We start from the raw sequence: 14,529 nt of genomic DNA, 5'->3' as shown, positions 1-14,529 counted from the left end.
TTTATTTGAGTGTACGCAATATATTTTAATAATTAATGAATTAATGAATCAATCAATTAATAAACAGCTCACTCGCAATGGGGCATCACGTTGAAGAGGACCGACATCAGCTGCATGTAGTCCTCCTCCACCAGCTGCACCTGCGACAGTTCGCTAAAGCCGTTCTCCGTGGGTGGAGGGAAGAACTGCTGATCAATGGATGCCAGTTCGTCCTCCACGAAGGCAGCACCCACTTGTTCTGCAGGATATAAACGCTTTCGGCTGTCCCTTGTCTCTGTTGGCGACAACATGGCAGCATTCGGAGTACCTTGCAGCGGCGATATGGTACTGATATCGACGCTCATGTCAAAGGTATTGGGCGGCGGACTGCGAAGCTGTTGCTGCAGGTGCTGCCGCCGAACCACATTCACCCGAAGCTCGTTGGTGGCACTGCCAATGCGACGCACTGGATCGAGATTGCGGGATGATGTACACGGCGAACTAGAGATCCTCGCTGGATCGAGGAATTTGAGCTTGAAAAGTCCCTGCTTGCGTCGCAGCCATGGACTGCGATTCTCCTTGTAATTGGCAATCACCTTGCGACGCACGAATTCGTGAAAGATCACCAACTCGTTGCTTATGTCTCTTCGCACGATTGTCTTCCAGCGCGGCTCCAGTTCCGGCGAGCGGATAATGCAAATGACCTGCGATGCTACCAACAAGAGCAAATGCTCCAGCGCCAGCAGACACAGCTGGCTGTCCATATTCGAGAGCAACTCACTGGCTGGACATCCCACGGTGGAAATTGAAACGCTGGACAGGGACTTGGAGAAGGTGCGATTTGTCTGATTGCTTAGACAAATGGTGGCATCATCGTTGTCCGCTGGGTCAGTCGCCGGCTTCTCTACATTTGGCAAGGTGTTCAAGGGGACATCGCTGAAGCCATGGTTTTGCTGTGGATTCAATAGAGTTTGTATAGGATGCAGCAAGTAGCAAAGATAAATTTATATACCATATTCAAGGCCTTAACGTATATGTTGACCATGTTGAGCACCATTCCAAATGTCAGCGTCACATTGTCTTCGTTTAACTTGGGGGCACCGAACTTTACATCCAGCAAAGGATGCCATTTGTGTGGCTCATAGACACTGCCGCAAAGCAGGTCCATTAGGTCAGGACTGAACCTCAAAAGGGATTTCACGCAGTAAATTATGATGTCCGTGAGGCTATCGAATCATAAAATTAAATAATATTCATCCATTCAAGAGAGAAACTCACTCATTGCAGGCGGTGATAAGATCATCATCGATGGTCAAAGCCTCTGTGCTGCGCAGGATCTCCAGCTGCGAGCGTCGACCAGCCAGGAGACACTTCAAGTTCCTTTGCTGATGGAACAAAGAGGAGCTATGGCACAACAAGCCCTGAACTGCTCGCTGTAAACCCACAATTAAAAGGATTAATATAATTTTTAAAGAGTGCCAGAGTAAAACTCACCATTATATTTCCCACCGACGAGTCGTATTCCTCCTGCCACTCCTTATGATGCTCCGTTAGACAGGACACCAAGCTTATGGCCGCCTTGATAAGCTGCATAGCTGCTGGCTCCAAAGATTGTTTGCTCAGCAAAAGGGCATCAACCAAGTAGACCTCATGAATGCCCACGAACTGGAGAGCTTCGTGGAGGAAGCACTTTTTATGCTTCTCGAGGATAATGGTAACCAGCTCGATGCCCCTCGCGTATACAGGCCACCATTGTTCCACGGTCCAGCGGTCGGCATCTGCCGGCGAGGGCTTACTGAACTCCATCTTGGACTGCAGCAGCTCTCGCGGCGGAAGTAGATTCAACCACAAGGATTCGCCCACATCGCAATGCAAGAACTCCACGGAGCAGTGTCCTTTGGCGAAAACGATGAGCACGTCCAAGAGCTGGACACTAAGCACTTGCTTACTGTACAGCGGCAAGGTGTGGGATATGCAGCGCAGAAGTCGTTGGAACAGGCGAACCGAAACAAACGGCAGATCCCAGTTCCCGGGGCCGTCATTGTGGAATATGGTGGCCACGGCTTTGAGCAGATTGAGGCACAGAATCAGCGAGTTGGTGGACGCCTTGCTGCCTCCCGAACTATCCGAAGTGTTCAGACTTTGTGTCTTCTCCAAGCTCACCGAGTTCTCCATGTGCTGCAGCTCGCTGCATATGATGCTGACCACGGAATTGAGGAAGCGAAGGGCAATGGATGAGTCACGAATCAGCAGACCCGTGTAGAGGTGCGCGCACTTGGTGATGATGGCCAGGCAGGCTTCCTTGGCCCTCACGTGCAGGTCCTCGTAGCAGGTGCAAATGCGGCTCATTAACTGCAGCAGCTGTTCCATAAGCTCCTGCTCCTCCTCCCCGCTTTTTGTGTACGAGTGCTTGAAATGAAGCAGAAGGAACACATACAGCTCGGAAAGCACAATGAAGGGCCGCATATCTTCCAGATAATTCGAGCGATCCACCAGCACTGTCAAGCACTTCTCGGCCATCACCTTGAACTTCAACTCGGGTATCGTCATGAACTTGGGCTGCTTCTTAAGCAGGATCACAATGAGGTCCTTGAACGCCTGCAGGCAGCAGATCCAGTTGGGCAGGTCATCGGACGACCCAATAGTACTCACAGCCGGCACCTTGGGCATGTCGAAGACGTATTTTAGCCAGGGCTCAAAGGTCTTGAGCTGGAAGAACTTGGTCATCATGTCCAGGAGAGCGGAATTCTTTCCATTTCCAGTATAGACCTCAATGGAGATGATGTTAAGAAGCTGCGTGTAGATTTTCACGTTTGGTTGAAGTTCGCAGAACAAGGGAGAGGTGATCTTTGGCCAAAATTGCATGTCCTTTACCAGCTCGTCGACCAGCATCTGGAGGTTGTGCTTCCACAGCGAGTGGAATATGTTCATGATCTTGCAGGGTAACTCCTGCTGGATAGTCAAGGGTTCCAACTGGAGGGCGTCCAAGAACTCCCGCATGTAGGTGACAATGCTCTCGCCGATATTGGGAACGCACTCTTTGCCAAAGAAGGAACGCGATCGCTTGTCCTGTGCATAGTTCACCTTAAAGAAGGCCTCAGTCACACCCGGCTGCTTGGCGATGCAGGCGTCGACCAGCTCCAGGATGGCCAGCTTGATCGAGTCGCTCTCGAGTTCGTCGGGCAGTTTTTGCATAAATGTCAATCGAATCTGATCCGCCTCCATGTCCAGGCAGGCCAGCAGCGACATGTTAAACTCCAGGGCGATGCGTTTCAATAGACGGCAGGACAGAATGGGTAGCCATCGATCAAAGATGTTGGCCATATAACTACAGACAGTTGGGATAATCCGCAGGGTATCCCTCTGCTTGGGCTGTGTGTATATCAACGCCTCCAAAGGAGACAGGGACTCACCGCTCCCGTAGACCTTCTCCTTGAGCCGCAGTAGCTGCATTAGGATGCGCATGGAAAGGCGTACCAGCATCATCAGGCCGTGTGGCTGTTGCTGCATCCAATTCGTTTCTAGCTCCATGGTATACTGCACATAGGCATTACCCACGCCCACAAATCTGAAAAATTGGGAATATCTCAGTTCGAATATAAGGGTATATCGAAAAATCAACTCACCTTAGAAGGATCAGGCCATTATCCAAATTAAGCAGTGAATAGATGCATATCTTCAGCAGTAGATCTCGCTGTTCGTTATGGGCGTCACTAGCATTCGCGCCGGTTAAGTCCAGAACGTCGCAGATAAAGCTCAGTACCTCGAAGTAGATCTTATTCCGCTCCACCTGCGACCGAAAGTGCCAAGCATGCAAGTGAGGAAAGACGTCCCTTAGCAGGAATATCAATCCCGGAATCTCCACCTGCATGTAGCGGTTTCGATTCAGCTTCGTGTAGGTGCGCAGGAACCCCAGGTAAGACAGCAGGAACTCGTATCGCTCACTCTTCTTCTCCACATTGTCGATCACGGAGCCAAGGAAACGAGACTCAAAGCAAACGCCACTGGCATTAGCATAATGCTTGAAATCATATTGCAGTCCTTGGCTAATTGTGGGCAAAATGTGCAGCTGGCTAATTCGCGAAAAGATTTCCTCATCCACCAGCGGCAGCAGAGCGGTGCAGACGTTCAGGCAACTGGAGATGAGACCCACTGGTGGACACTGCACACCCTTGAACTTGTGCAACAGGTCCACGCACATTTCGGTAGGGTGCACCATCTCGGCACTGATGCCGGCGATCGATGTGCATTGCTGTACGGCGGTCTCCAGGTACCGCAGGCCGGCTTCCACGCGGCGAATCCGTTCACTGGAATCAAAGTCCCCGTGCAGGTGTCCAGTTTCTTGCAACAAGCAGTTGATCTCATGGTGTAGAGCATCAAAGAAGTTCACCTGCGTGCGGAAGTGCATGTAGCAGCCGGAGGGATGCTGGATGGCAGTGCAGCTGGTGCCAGCGGGAATGGTGTAATCGATGCGGGGAAATGGACGCACACTTGCCGTAAGCTCGAATTCATCGGTGTCCACCTCGCGAAGCCTATGCTCGTTTTCATCATACAATAGAGCTAGTATGGGCAATGATTCCAGTTGACTCTTAATCTGGTTTGGTTTTGGGAGAAATTGATTTCATAAGCGATAATTAATAGTATGCTTTTGACTTACAAAATTTCCCTGCCCCGCTTTGGTCAGCGACTGTGATAGTTTGGCCAAATGAGTGAATTCCAAGGGAAAATTCTCCAATAGACTTTTATACAGTGACCGTGCTCCATCATCGTCTAAAGATAAACGAATTATTGGTATCATACTGTAAAATATAAGGCATTTCACAAACCTTCGCGGTTGCAGAAGTCCTTCGCCAACTGCGGCCACGAAACCAGTTCGCAGAGCAACTCGTAGATGCCTTCGTGCCGGGCACAGCTGCCATCGCCATCGAACAGATCGCACATGTAGCACAGCTGGTTGTAGATGGTCTTTCGGGCAATCCGCGACAGCATGGAATCGTCTGCGTACATGGAATGCCGGACAATTTGCTGTAGCTGGACAAAGCACTTGAGATCCACTGCCCGTTTGCCGAGCTGTCGGCACCGTAGCAGGCTGGAAGCATCATCGGCATCGTTGGTGCCTCGCAGTCGGAGCAGCATCCAGACGAGGAGCAATGGACCGTGCTCTTGCCGATGGTGCATGTTCGAAATGTCAATATGTAGATCCTCAATGAGTTTCTCAATCAGTTCCGTGTTCTCGTGTGGCTTCTCAAAGTCCAAGCACTTCATGATGAGCACCAGCTCCGAATACGTGATACTGATGATAAGCTCTTGGTGGTAGCGCTGGCTGTCGTCCAGGTAATTCTGTAACCTGCCAAACGAGTGCTGCTTGCAGGCTGCGAAGATCCGCTTAATTTGTTCAAAGCCCATTGGCAGATGCTCGTTCAGCAGCAGCAGGATGTGCAACACCTCGTTGATCTCCCTGGCATTCCGCTCCGACCATGCAATGAGCTTGTCCGCAGAGTAGAAGCACTCGCCCGCCCTCAGCTTTCTCGGTGGTAGCTCACTGATCAGGCTCTCCAGCTGCATCAGATAGGAATCCCTCAGGCAGGGCAGAGTTATCTTGTCCACTACCGCCCGGTACTCCTGGTGGTAGGGGTGATTCGGCACCCGGTGGAACACGAGCAGGTTTTTCACGATTTTCAGCACGATCATGCGCTCCAGCGAGTAGTAGTGCCGTATGTCCTCGTGCAGCTTGGCCATGTTTGTCTCCGTGGAGATCAACTGGGTGAGCAGGCTCGCGGAGCCTCTATATTCCTTGGTGAGGTAGTAACACAGGATCTCCCAGCATTGCGCGGATTCCAGATCCAGCAGATCTTGCAGGCGCTCGGTGAAGGGCAACAGTTTCTCCTGCTTCTTTTCCTTGAGCAGCGTGTCCAACTGCACGTCGGAGGCGCTCTTGGGCTTGAACTGGAGCACGCCGGCCTGCAGTTCGCTGGCCACATTTAACAGTTCATCACGTACTGTTTCCTGAGGTGTCTCGTAGTGAATTCCGGACACCATCTGCCACAGGCGCTTCCAGTCGGTGCTACAGAGGGGTTAACAGGTGGTTTACATGCTGGCATCGATCATTTACGGGATTTCGGTACTCACATTACGCATTTTTCCACCGCGGGCATTGTCTGTGCTCTCTCTTAACAGCTAAAACGTACAATTATTTAATAACAAACTGTTTGTTGTGTTCCACGCGCAAATTCGCGGTCGGAGTGTTGCCACTTTTTGGGAGAAATCATCGGGTATGCCGGGAAAACATTGTGGCAACGCTGAGACTTATCGATATGCCGATAGTGTTTCGATAACTTTTTGAAAATTAAATTTGAAAATTCAAATGTCGTATGCACAGGTAAAAGAGATAAACATTTTATACAATGCCACAAAACGGAGACTTTTAGTGAGCCATAATTAGAGTTATTTTTAACCATAAGAAACAAAACTTATCTATTTGCTTGTTTTTAACTTATTAAATCAAACATCCAAGCTTAAGACCTTGGCTAGTGAATAAAGTTTAAATTTTTAAACAGGCAAAGCTAAGACCACTGGAAATAATAAGATCCAGGTAAATCCTAATAAGAGCAGCTTAGCAAACCCTAACTTTTCTGGAATAGCATTCCAGTGCAGACGGACTAGAACTATTTTAGGTTAGACTTTCCAGCCTGCGTCAGACCTCATTGTGCGCAGATGCTGCACACCCAACCCCAACTCCAGCCCACTACTCTACTCCTTTGCTAGCCGCAGCTTCCTCTCAGATCTGCGGCAGAGCGAGCGGGAGGGCGCGAGAGTCCGAGCGGGATGGCGAGAACGAAGAGAGTAGGCGCACGCGATGTTCTCGACCCAGGGAAGCTGCAGCCAAAAATTCGTCCTGTTAGTAAGAGAAAACTATTGACAGGCGAAAGGTCTAATGCTCAGAGCCAGCTAGGCAAAAGGAAGAATAAACTCGGAATGGCTCAAGTTCAGCTGAATGGAGTCACTGCCCAAGGCAATGGCAATAATGGCATTAATGCCGAGGATAATGAACGTAAGTCTCACCTGTAAAATTCAAATATTTAAATCTGCCAGTGTGTTAGAACTTGAACGGTTGCCAGAAAAGTACATACCTGTGCAGGTGTGTGGGTGTTCAGGATTAGCAGGATGTCGTGTGTGCAACATAACAGGATATATGTATGTATGTATCATATATATGATGTATGTCAGCGGCAGCTAGCATCTTTGACATAGCTAGGATGTTTGTTGGCCTGGCGTTGGGTGGTAGCTTGAGTAGCGAGAGAGCGAGAGAGAGAGCAGCCAGCAGGATATAGAGAGCGATGGACAGAGGGACGGCGAGAGCGAAGGACACTGCGGAAGGATGCTTCGAGAGCGCCAGAGTTGCCATCATTTGCCTGCAACGAGCAACAAGTTTGAAAAGTTTATTGTTTTCATTTTCCTCTCATCTTAAGTGGAAACTAAGTGACTAACATGATAGATTAAATGTTTCCAACATTTAACATGGATAGTTTTATATTAAAAAAATCAAAATCTATAAATTAATATCGATATGTTTTGATATCATCTTTAAAAGTAATAAGTCATACTTAAATTCTACATTACCAAAAAGAGATTATAACATAGGCAAATGACGCCTTCATTGACTAGAAATATAATACCCTGCTAGGTTATAAAAATTATACCTTAAACAAGTAAACTTCAAGCAATAATTTAAATTTCATTTTACGCAGCCTATCAAATAAGTGACGATGACTTGGATGACCTGGATGATGATTGCCTGTTGGAGGAGGCAGAGACCACAGGTGGTGCCAACAGCCTAGGCCGTGGTCCCTACGAAAGGGCTTGGACAACGGAGGCAACCAGGGCATTGATACACATACGCGGTCCCATGGAGGGAAGCTTCACGGAGGGCAGGTTGGTCCCGAATTATTCCCGAATATTTACAATTTTCCTGTAATAAAACTCCTTCCTTTACAGACAAAAAAGAACCGCCCTTTGGCTGCACTGCACCCGTCAACTGCAGCGCCTGGGTTTCCGCTACTCCGCCGCCAAGGTGCAGAAAAAGTGGCACAACATCCTCATCACCTACAACAAGAATCTGAGCAAGAAATACGTATCTGGCTACGTCCATTGGGAGTTCTTCGAGGAGATGTTCAAGTATTTGCAGGGCAAGAAGGCGGACTTTGACATGCAGCTGCCTCAGCCATCCGCAACAGTTCCTCAGACTCCAGTTCTTGCTCCGGGACAAGCTATTGGTCAAGGACAGCCGCAGCAACCGCTTCAGCTGCAGCCAAATCCCGTAACCATTAAGCCCGAGCCTTCGCAAATGAAGCTGCAGATAAAATCCCAACCTCCGGCGAAGGAGGAACAACAACCTTATATCACACCTGTGGATCAGGTGCTCCTGCAGGCCCAGATGAACATGGACAGCAAATCCAACGACGAGTTCGATGAGGACAGCAACACCATGTCGGAGGTACGTCAGCCCAAGATGGAGTACGACGGTGAACACGCGGCGGAGGCAGATCGACATAGCGACAGTAGTCAGCATCTGGAGGGTAATGAGCTGGCTCGTCCACAGGGACAGGTTCCGGCAGGTGCTTCCGCCGATGACATCTGGTGGAAGGACTACTTCGAACGGAAACTGGAGGTGGAGCGAGAGAAAATGGAGCTGCAGCGGAACTTGCAGCAGGAGCAGGTGCAAATCCAGAAGATGTCGCTGGTGCAGCAGGAGCGGATCGAGCGCATGAAGATCGATGCCATCAATAGCCTCACGGCCACCCTGCAGAAGCTTGTGGAGGCGAAGTGTCGCCGGGCCTAAACTCTTCCTAGTTCCAGTCCTAATCCCTCCCAGTAACTAATTGTAATCTTTAGGCTTTTATTTCGAGTGTATCTAGTTGTGTGTGCAAATACAATTTCGGCCAACTAAGCATGTTGTCTCTATGGCTGCCAGTCAATCTCGAAGATGCTAGCCAGAGATGTCACCTTAGAGTGGGGTTTCTCCAGGCCATAACTTAGGCTCCAAAGGTCCGAGGAATATATCAGACCTTCGCCGGCATTCAGACGCATTCTCAGGCTGGGACACACTCCATTCCCACAGGGATCTTTGGGATGGAGAACCACATCAAAGTGACCACTTACTTGCTGCATCAAAATGAGGCCCCTCACATAAATCTCCGTCTGAGTGCGCTTTTGCTGATGCACTGCCAGCAACCAACTGGAGTAGTAGGGTGCCATGTGGAAAGGATAATAGTAAGGTCGTTCCAGAAACAGGCGAGAGGTCTTCACCGCCTTTCTTTGGCAGTTTCTCAGCTGAAGGTGCCAGGGATTTGTGGTTTGTTCCTGCCACGAATGGATTTTCTCCAAAGCCGCCTCCAGATTGAAGATTTTTCGCAGCAAGAGATTACTGGACACATCGCAGGGTTCACTGGCTAGCCACTCGGGTGCTTTAACCTCAATGAGCTCTAGAAGATCCCACAGATTCGTTTCCAAACCGGCATCGGTTATAATCACAGGAAGACCACGTTCTAGGTACTGAGATTCCAACATGGAGTAGCTCACATTTGAGGCCGTAGCTATTCCCTCTAAAGAAAATATTAGATCATAAAGATGTTAGTTTTTACTTTGGCCAAACTCACCTATGGAATCACAAAGAACACAGTTCTCTGGCAGGGTTTCCCTCCTTCCCAAAGGTGGCAGTGACTTGTGTACCAGCTGATCCCCTCGAGAAATCAGACACTTGGCATTGTAGTATGGTGTCCAGTCCCACAGAGGCAAGACTTGGATGAGCAACAATCGCCCAAGCGCACTTATAAACCAAGAAAAGGTGTCACAATATGACCAAAGAAGGTACAAAATCACTAATGGTAGGACGATAAGACACCATCGTTTCGCTTTGGCCAGTCGGATCCGCCAGACCAACGGCTGACATATGGCCAGGATGTCCTCGCCAGAGAACTCCTGTCTCTGACAGTCAGCAAAGAATTGCTTCAACTCCTCCTCCATGTTCCTTTCACTTTCCCAGACGGAAGTTAAGTGAATCCTTTTTTTGTCAGGATGTAGCGCGGTTTCCTGGCTACGCACATGCGCGCGATAAGTAATTTCTCCGGCGGAAACCTAATTTTCTAACTCATTGCGCGCCCAGACGTGCATCCTTGCGATAAGTGGCACAAAGGATGCTGCTGTCTATGAACAGGCAGTGGCGCCATATTGAGCTTTAAATCTTTATTGGTTGAAATCAAAAGAACGAGCAAAAAAAAAATTTAAATGTTCTGACTGGAGAGGTATTGTCTTTGCGGGATACGAATAGGGATGTCTTTACATTTCCTCTGCCGAGGGCGGAGGAGGTCCACGCGGGGGCTTGCACTTGGTGAAGAACTCCTTCATGTCTGTGCACTGCTGCGAATCGTTCCTTATGGAAGCCGGGCAGTTCTTCATCAGATTCCGGAACACGCAACCCATCAGGTGTCCAGCGTCATGAGGACAGAAGGGCATGCCAGGTGGTGGAGATGGACGTCCAGGTCGCGGGGATGGACGCATAGGTAAATTGGCTTCAAATTCGGCCACCTTGATGGCACAAGTGGTAAAGGCCTCTATGGCCGTAGTCTGCAGATCGGTACTGTCCTTGTACACCACCTGAACATAGCTCTCAAGCTTGTCCTGATTCAGGCTCCGGTTGGTATAGATGCCAGTTTCATTGAAGATGCAGGAGAATAAGCACTTTAAGTATAGAGATTTCTATATATTATATATACTCCTTAGGATTCACTCGCGAAAACTCACTGGTGGCGGATGGGGATGATGATGGCGACGCTTGCTCTCAAAGGAACCACTGGCATCTCCATCGGTTGGAGGCGGAGGAGTCATATTAAACTGGGCACACTTCTCCTTTAGCTCAGCGGTAACGAAATCCGGCATGGGACAGCATGTTTTGGGATCCACAAAGGTGGGACGCTTGCTGCAGTCTACATCGGCCAACGCGGCAGCATTCTGTCAATGGATTAGTTTTTTAAGATAGAAAACAATCGCGTGATCCCGCATCATCATCATCATCAGCATACCAGGCAGAACCCGACAACGAGCAGTAACAGCTGCGATTTCGAAAGCATTTTCGTTTTGACGGCTCTGAACAGAAACTGAATCTCTGTCTATCATGGACCCCGACTTTATATAGAACCCATGAAGCTGGCTATAATAAATGAATAGTCATTGATACACATACGATTATAATTATGTAGATATATACATACATGTATAGACGGGGATTCGCAGCGTGCGCAAGTCAATTAATTTGTTTTTTGCCCATTCGGTAACATTTGCGCTTGCAATTATTTCAATTGCCAACAACAGTCCGGCAAAAGGGTTATAGGCAAACTTATATAGATACAATTGTATTATCTAGAATCTTTCACACTCGGCTGTAACACTTACGGGGGAATTACCTACAATGTTTGGGAGTTAAACGTGGAATCTAAGATCTCAGCATGTCTCCCCGAAAACTTCCAGAAACAACAGACAAGTTGATTAAATTAATTATAACACGGTTATTTTTTTTGTTCATAAATATATGAATTAAGCCAATAATTACGTATAATGTGACACTAAAAAATTGTGAAATACTGGTGTTGGGTGGGTGGTGGTCATGCCTAATGAGTAAACAGATTAAATGGGTCTATATTAACTTCATGACTCCCCGCCGCACCAGAAATTCGTTTTAATTTGCGCTTGGTACTACCAACCATTTAATTTACAGACAACATTCAACTAAATCACATTGTCCAGCTACCCCTTGCGGGTCAGCTCGGTCACGGCCTCTTTCACGGTGGGATATTGAAATTTGAAGCCACTAGAAATGGCTGTTTGGGGCTGCACCTTGGCTCCGCTCAACAGAAGGGCAGCTCTTTCCTTGCCAAATATGGCATGGACCACAAACTCAGGCACATTGAAGATGCAGGGACGATTGATGGCTTTGGCAAAGGCCTATTAGATGCGGGAAGTTAGATAATCATAGAGCTTCTAAAAGCAGGTATTATTCACCTTGCTAAACTCCTTATTGCTGGCTATTTCGGGGGCCACAGCATTAACCACGCCCGGTACTGGCTTCTCAATAATGTGCTGTATCAGGCTGCAAAGATCCTGCATATGTATCCAGGGCATTATTTGCTGACCACTTCCCAGAGGACCTCCCACTCCCAGCTTGAAGGGTAACCAAATGGATTGAATCATGCCACCGCCATGTCCAACAACCACACCAGTGCGGAGAATTGTCTTAAATGCAATAAATTTGTTACATTTTTGTGAACCCCTCATATTTAACCCATTCTCTGCACTCACACATTTGCAGTCCTGTTCATCTCCGGTTTTGGCTGCTTCTTCCCAGGCCAAGCACAGCTTGGACATGTAATCAAAGCCCGAGACCTTGTCCTCCTCCGTGTAGACCTTGGACTCTGAGGGCTGATAGTGGCTGACACCGCATAGATTCACAAACGACGTGACCTTGGGAGCCGCCTTCATGGCTTGGGCCAGAGTCTTGGAGGAGTTGATGCGGGAATTCCATACGTTCTGTTGGAATCCTGGAGTCCAGCGTCTCGTCGGATCAAGGACATTCTGGCCCGTAGCATTCACCACGGCAGTAATACTGCTAGGTATGCCGTTCTTCTCCAGTTCGTGCCAGGTGATGCGCTTGGGACCTGGCATCCGGGAGATGACCGTTACATCGTAGCCCTTCTGCGATAAGTTCTTGGCCAGATTCCGGCCGATAAAGCCGGTGCCGCCACCTAGACATGGATGTGGGTTAGTTCAGCTAGCCATGGAGCCATAGTTGGTATCCTCGTATTTACCTATAAGTGCGTGCTTCGACATTTCTGGCCGAGATCTTGAGATGTAAGTTTTAGCTTTTTCGCGAATTACGACACTTGAAGAACCAAAACAAAAAACAGCTGATTGAAAAAGGTGCTGCCATACTGCAGCGGTTGAGTGGTGAATTTGAGAGGGTTGCCGGAGTATGGTATGGCTTTGAAATTTAGGGCGCGAAGTGGATTAAGTGCTTAGCGTTTAAATATATTTAAAATTTGTAACCAATCTGAGAATGGGAATTCTAACCAAAGAATGTAAATAGGTAAAGCACACAAATGTAGTATAGTAAATTCAATGTATACATAACTATTGAAATTAAGTTTTCTATACTTTAGCAATGGAATTGTACTTTACTTGAAACTTTTTAAAAAATCCCTTTTATTTATAAACATTTTCGATAAAGTATTAAATTATAATTATTTTAAGAAGTTAATTTTTGTACAAAATACTATTTACATATAAAAACTGAAACTTTACTAAACAATTACTCTCTCTAAATGGCTGCCGCAAATGTTCAATGGCTATCGAAGAGTCCGTCTCCAGAGGCTTTTAGTGTCACTGCCTGGCGTTGAGCTTAAAGTGCACCGATAAGCGGACTAAAGGGAAGGCACTAAAACTGAAATTACAAAGCGCTTATCGCTTTAATTTAAAAGCATAAAAAGGAGCAAGCAGGCAGCACCCTCCAGGGGACCTCAATAAAAGTGCAAATTTCGCATAAAACGCCTCTAGCCAACTACAATACAAGTGGCTGTGACGCTTTCACTCTGCATGCTTAAACTTATATGTTTTTATATATACATATATAGACAGACATCGGGGCAGACGCATGTGGCCAAGTTAATGGCGGGCGACGGAGCCAAGTTCAAGTGCAGCAGCAGCGGCAGACGTAACGACATAACGTCATATCCTGCGCGGCGTGGTGTGTTTTGTTTTCGGAGCAAGTCATTGGAAACTCATTTGCATACACAGTGTTGTGCTGGATGGCATTAAACGGCGTCTGACTAGACGCCGGACGCCGGGGTTGACACCACTTTCTCTCCAGCCATTTGCCACTTGCAGCCCCCTCACTTTAGGGGGCGTGGCTAGCTGCCTGCCTTTTTGGTGAAAGAATTTGCATTAAGCGTAGCAATTATTGCGCTTCATTGCGTGAAAAAGACGTAGTGATGGAGGGATAAAAAGGGACAAAAAAAGAAAAAGGATCAAGGGCCATAATTACGAGGTCTGGCGCTTTTATCTAGTCCTGCAATCAGGCAGTAATCACGTACAGCCAACTGAATAACGGCCAGGAAGCGTGCATATACATAGTTCAAAGGGGGGTTAGAGATAGGATTTCCATCATACGAATATAAGTTTTTATATGTTATTACTATTTTTGCGCAGTTAGCTTCCTTTATGAAGGATCTTAAAGTCTATATTATATTAGGTTTACTATTTTTTCCCCGTGTTTGAAATGCATTAACTTAAAGCCGGGATCGCCAATGGAGCTTTAATTTGCTCAGCATGTTTGCTTGTTTTGCCCCTGACACTTGTCACCGATAAAACCGGGGGGAGGGGGGAGCTTGCAGTGGCAAAACTTTCTAGACAAAAGGAAAATATGGAAACGATGATGGAAAGGATCGGCAGCACAAAAAAGTTGTGTCGTGTCTTGATGTTTGAGTTGCACTTCCGGTGCGAATG

At 47.7% G+C, this 14,529-nt stretch overlaps 6 protein-coding genes across 7 annotated transcripts in view; 1 reads left to right on the top strand and 5 right to left on the bottom strand.

The window, feature by feature from the left end:
- Nup188 (nuclear pore complex protein Nup188) overlaps window positions 1-14,529 on the bottom strand; it is a 57,901-nt gene continuing 43,372 nt past the window's right edge. The window contains exons 2-9 of the mRNA XM_086828547.1: window positions 7,110-7,391; window positions 4,806-6,314; window positions 4,637-4,749; window positions 3,606-4,573; window positions 1,474-3,547; window positions 1,258-1,412; window positions 992-1,205; window positions 1-932 (exon numbers count right to left, since the gene is read on the bottom strand). Of these exons, the coding sequence (XP_086684673.1) occupies window positions 69-932; window positions 992-1,205; window positions 1,258-1,412; window positions 1,474-3,547; window positions 3,606-4,573; window positions 4,637-4,749; window positions 4,806-6,018 (5,601 nt within the window). The 5' untranslated portion in view covers window positions 6,019-6,314; window positions 7,110-7,391 and the 3' untranslated portion in view covers window positions 1-68. The remainder of the gene's footprint in view (window positions 933-991; window positions 1,206-1,257; window positions 1,413-1,473; window positions 3,548-3,605; window positions 4,574-4,636; window positions 4,750-4,805; window positions 6,315-7,109; window positions 7,392-14,529) is intronic.
- LOC110178743 (uncharacterized) lies at window positions 6,657-8,926 on the top strand. Of its 2 annotated transcripts, none has more exons than XM_020945975.2 (3): window positions 6,657-7,030; window positions 7,728-7,911; window positions 7,975-8,926. In XM_020945975.2, exons 1-3 carry the CDS (start codon window positions 6,805-6,807, stop codon window positions 8,816-8,818), a joined length of 1,254 nt encoding a protein of 417 aa, XP_020801634.2. In that variant the 5' UTR covers window positions 6,657-6,804; the 3' UTR covers window positions 8,819-8,926. The 2 variants fall into 2 exon arrangements, with proteins under 2 accessions (XP_020801634.2, XP_086684680.1); XM_086828554.1 differs by lacking the exon at window positions 6,657-7,030 and adding an exon at window positions 7,421-7,663.
- On the bottom strand, window positions 8,862-10,095 carry LOC110182183 (uncharacterized). Its single transcript, XM_020950191.2, has 2 exons — window positions 9,636-10,095; window positions 8,862-9,581 (listed from the first exon to the last, which is right to left on the bottom strand). The coding sequence occupies exons 1-2, from the start codon at window positions 10,000-10,002 to the stop codon at window positions 8,938-8,940; spliced, it is 1,011 nt and encodes a 336-aa protein (XP_020805850.2). The 5' UTR covers window positions 10,003-10,095; the 3' UTR covers window positions 8,862-8,937.
- Window positions 10,207-10,536, bottom strand: LOC147644393 (uncharacterized). The gene has a single exon (XM_086828562.1). The coding sequence runs from the start codon at window positions 10,534-10,536 to the stop codon at window positions 10,315-10,317; it is 222 nt and encodes a 73-aa protein (XP_086684688.1). The 3' UTR covers window positions 10,207-10,314.
- Obp49a (Odorant-binding protein 49a) lies at window positions 10,207-11,185 on the bottom strand. The gene is made up of 2 exons (XM_086828561.1): window positions 11,058-11,185; window positions 10,207-10,986 (listed from the first exon to the last, which is right to left on the bottom strand). The coding sequence occupies exons 1-2, from the start codon at window positions 11,103-11,105 to the stop codon at window positions 10,762-10,764; spliced, it is 273 nt and encodes a 90-aa protein (XP_086684687.1). The 5' UTR covers window positions 11,106-11,185; the 3' UTR covers window positions 10,207-10,761.
- LOC110181597 (epimerase family protein SDR39U1) lies at window positions 11,715-12,873 on the bottom strand. Its single transcript, XM_020949394.2, has 4 exons — window positions 12,837-12,873; window positions 12,331-12,773; window positions 12,034-12,264; window positions 11,715-11,976 (listed from the first exon to the last, which is right to left on the bottom strand). The coding sequence occupies exons 1-4, from the start codon at window positions 12,856-12,858 to the stop codon at window positions 11,779-11,781; spliced, it is 894 nt and encodes a 297-aa protein (XP_020805053.2). The 5' UTR covers window positions 12,859-12,873; the 3' UTR covers window positions 11,715-11,778.

The sequence above is a fragment of the Drosophila serrata genome, unplaced genomic scaffold, assembly GCF_035046125.1.
Source record: "Drosophila serrata isolate PLE 108 unplaced genomic scaffold, ASM3504612v1 contig_184, whole genome shotgun sequence".
Lineage (NCBI taxonomy): Eukaryota > Metazoa > Arthropoda > Insecta > Diptera > Drosophilidae > Drosophila > Drosophila serrata.
The sequence above is the reverse complement of the archived record's forward strand: the minus strand, read 5'-3'. Positions and strand labels throughout refer to the sequence as shown.

Coding starts and splice junctions, on each gene's coding strand:
- LOC110178743 (XM_020945975.2), top strand. CDS start 6,805: ATGGCGAGAACGAAGAGAGTAGGCGCACGCGATGTTCTCGACCCAGGG. Junction 7,031..7,727: donor TAATGCCGAGGATAATGAAC/GTAAGTCTCACC, acceptor CATTTTACGCAG/CCTATCAAATAAGTGACGAT. Junction 7,912..7,974: donor GGAAGCTTCACGGAGGGCAG/GTTGGTCCCGAA, acceptor CTTCCTTTACAG/ACAAAAAAGAACCGCCCTTT.
- LOC110182183 (XM_020950191.2), bottom strand. CDS start 10,002: ATGGAGGAGGAGTTGAAGCAATTCTTTGCTGACTGTCAGAGACAGGAG. Junction 9,582..9,635: donor TGTTCTTTGTGATTCCATAG/GTGAGTTTGGCC, acceptor TATTTTCTTTAG/AGGGAATAGCTACGGCCTCA.
- LOC147644393 (XM_086828562.1), bottom strand. CDS start 10,536: ATGCGTCCATCCCCGCGACCTGGACGTCCATCTCCACCACCTGGCATG.
- Obp49a (XM_086828561.1), bottom strand. CDS start 11,105: ATGCTTTCGAAATCGCAGCTGTTACTGCTCGTTGTCGGGTTCTGCCTG. Junction 10,987..11,057: donor TCGTTGTCGGGTTCTGCCTG/GTATGCTGATGA, acceptor ATCCATTGACAG/AATGCTGCCGCGTTGGCCGA.
- LOC110181597 (XM_020949394.2), bottom strand. CDS start 12,858: ATGTCGAAGCACGCACTTATAG. Junction 12,774..12,836: donor GTCGAAGCACGCACTTATAG/GTAAATACGAGG, acceptor ATCCATGTCTAG/GTGGCGGCACCGGCTTTATC. Junction 12,265..12,330: donor ATGAACAGGACTGCAAATGT/GTGAGTGCAGAG, acceptor ATTGCATTTAAG/ACAATTCTCCGCACTGGTGT.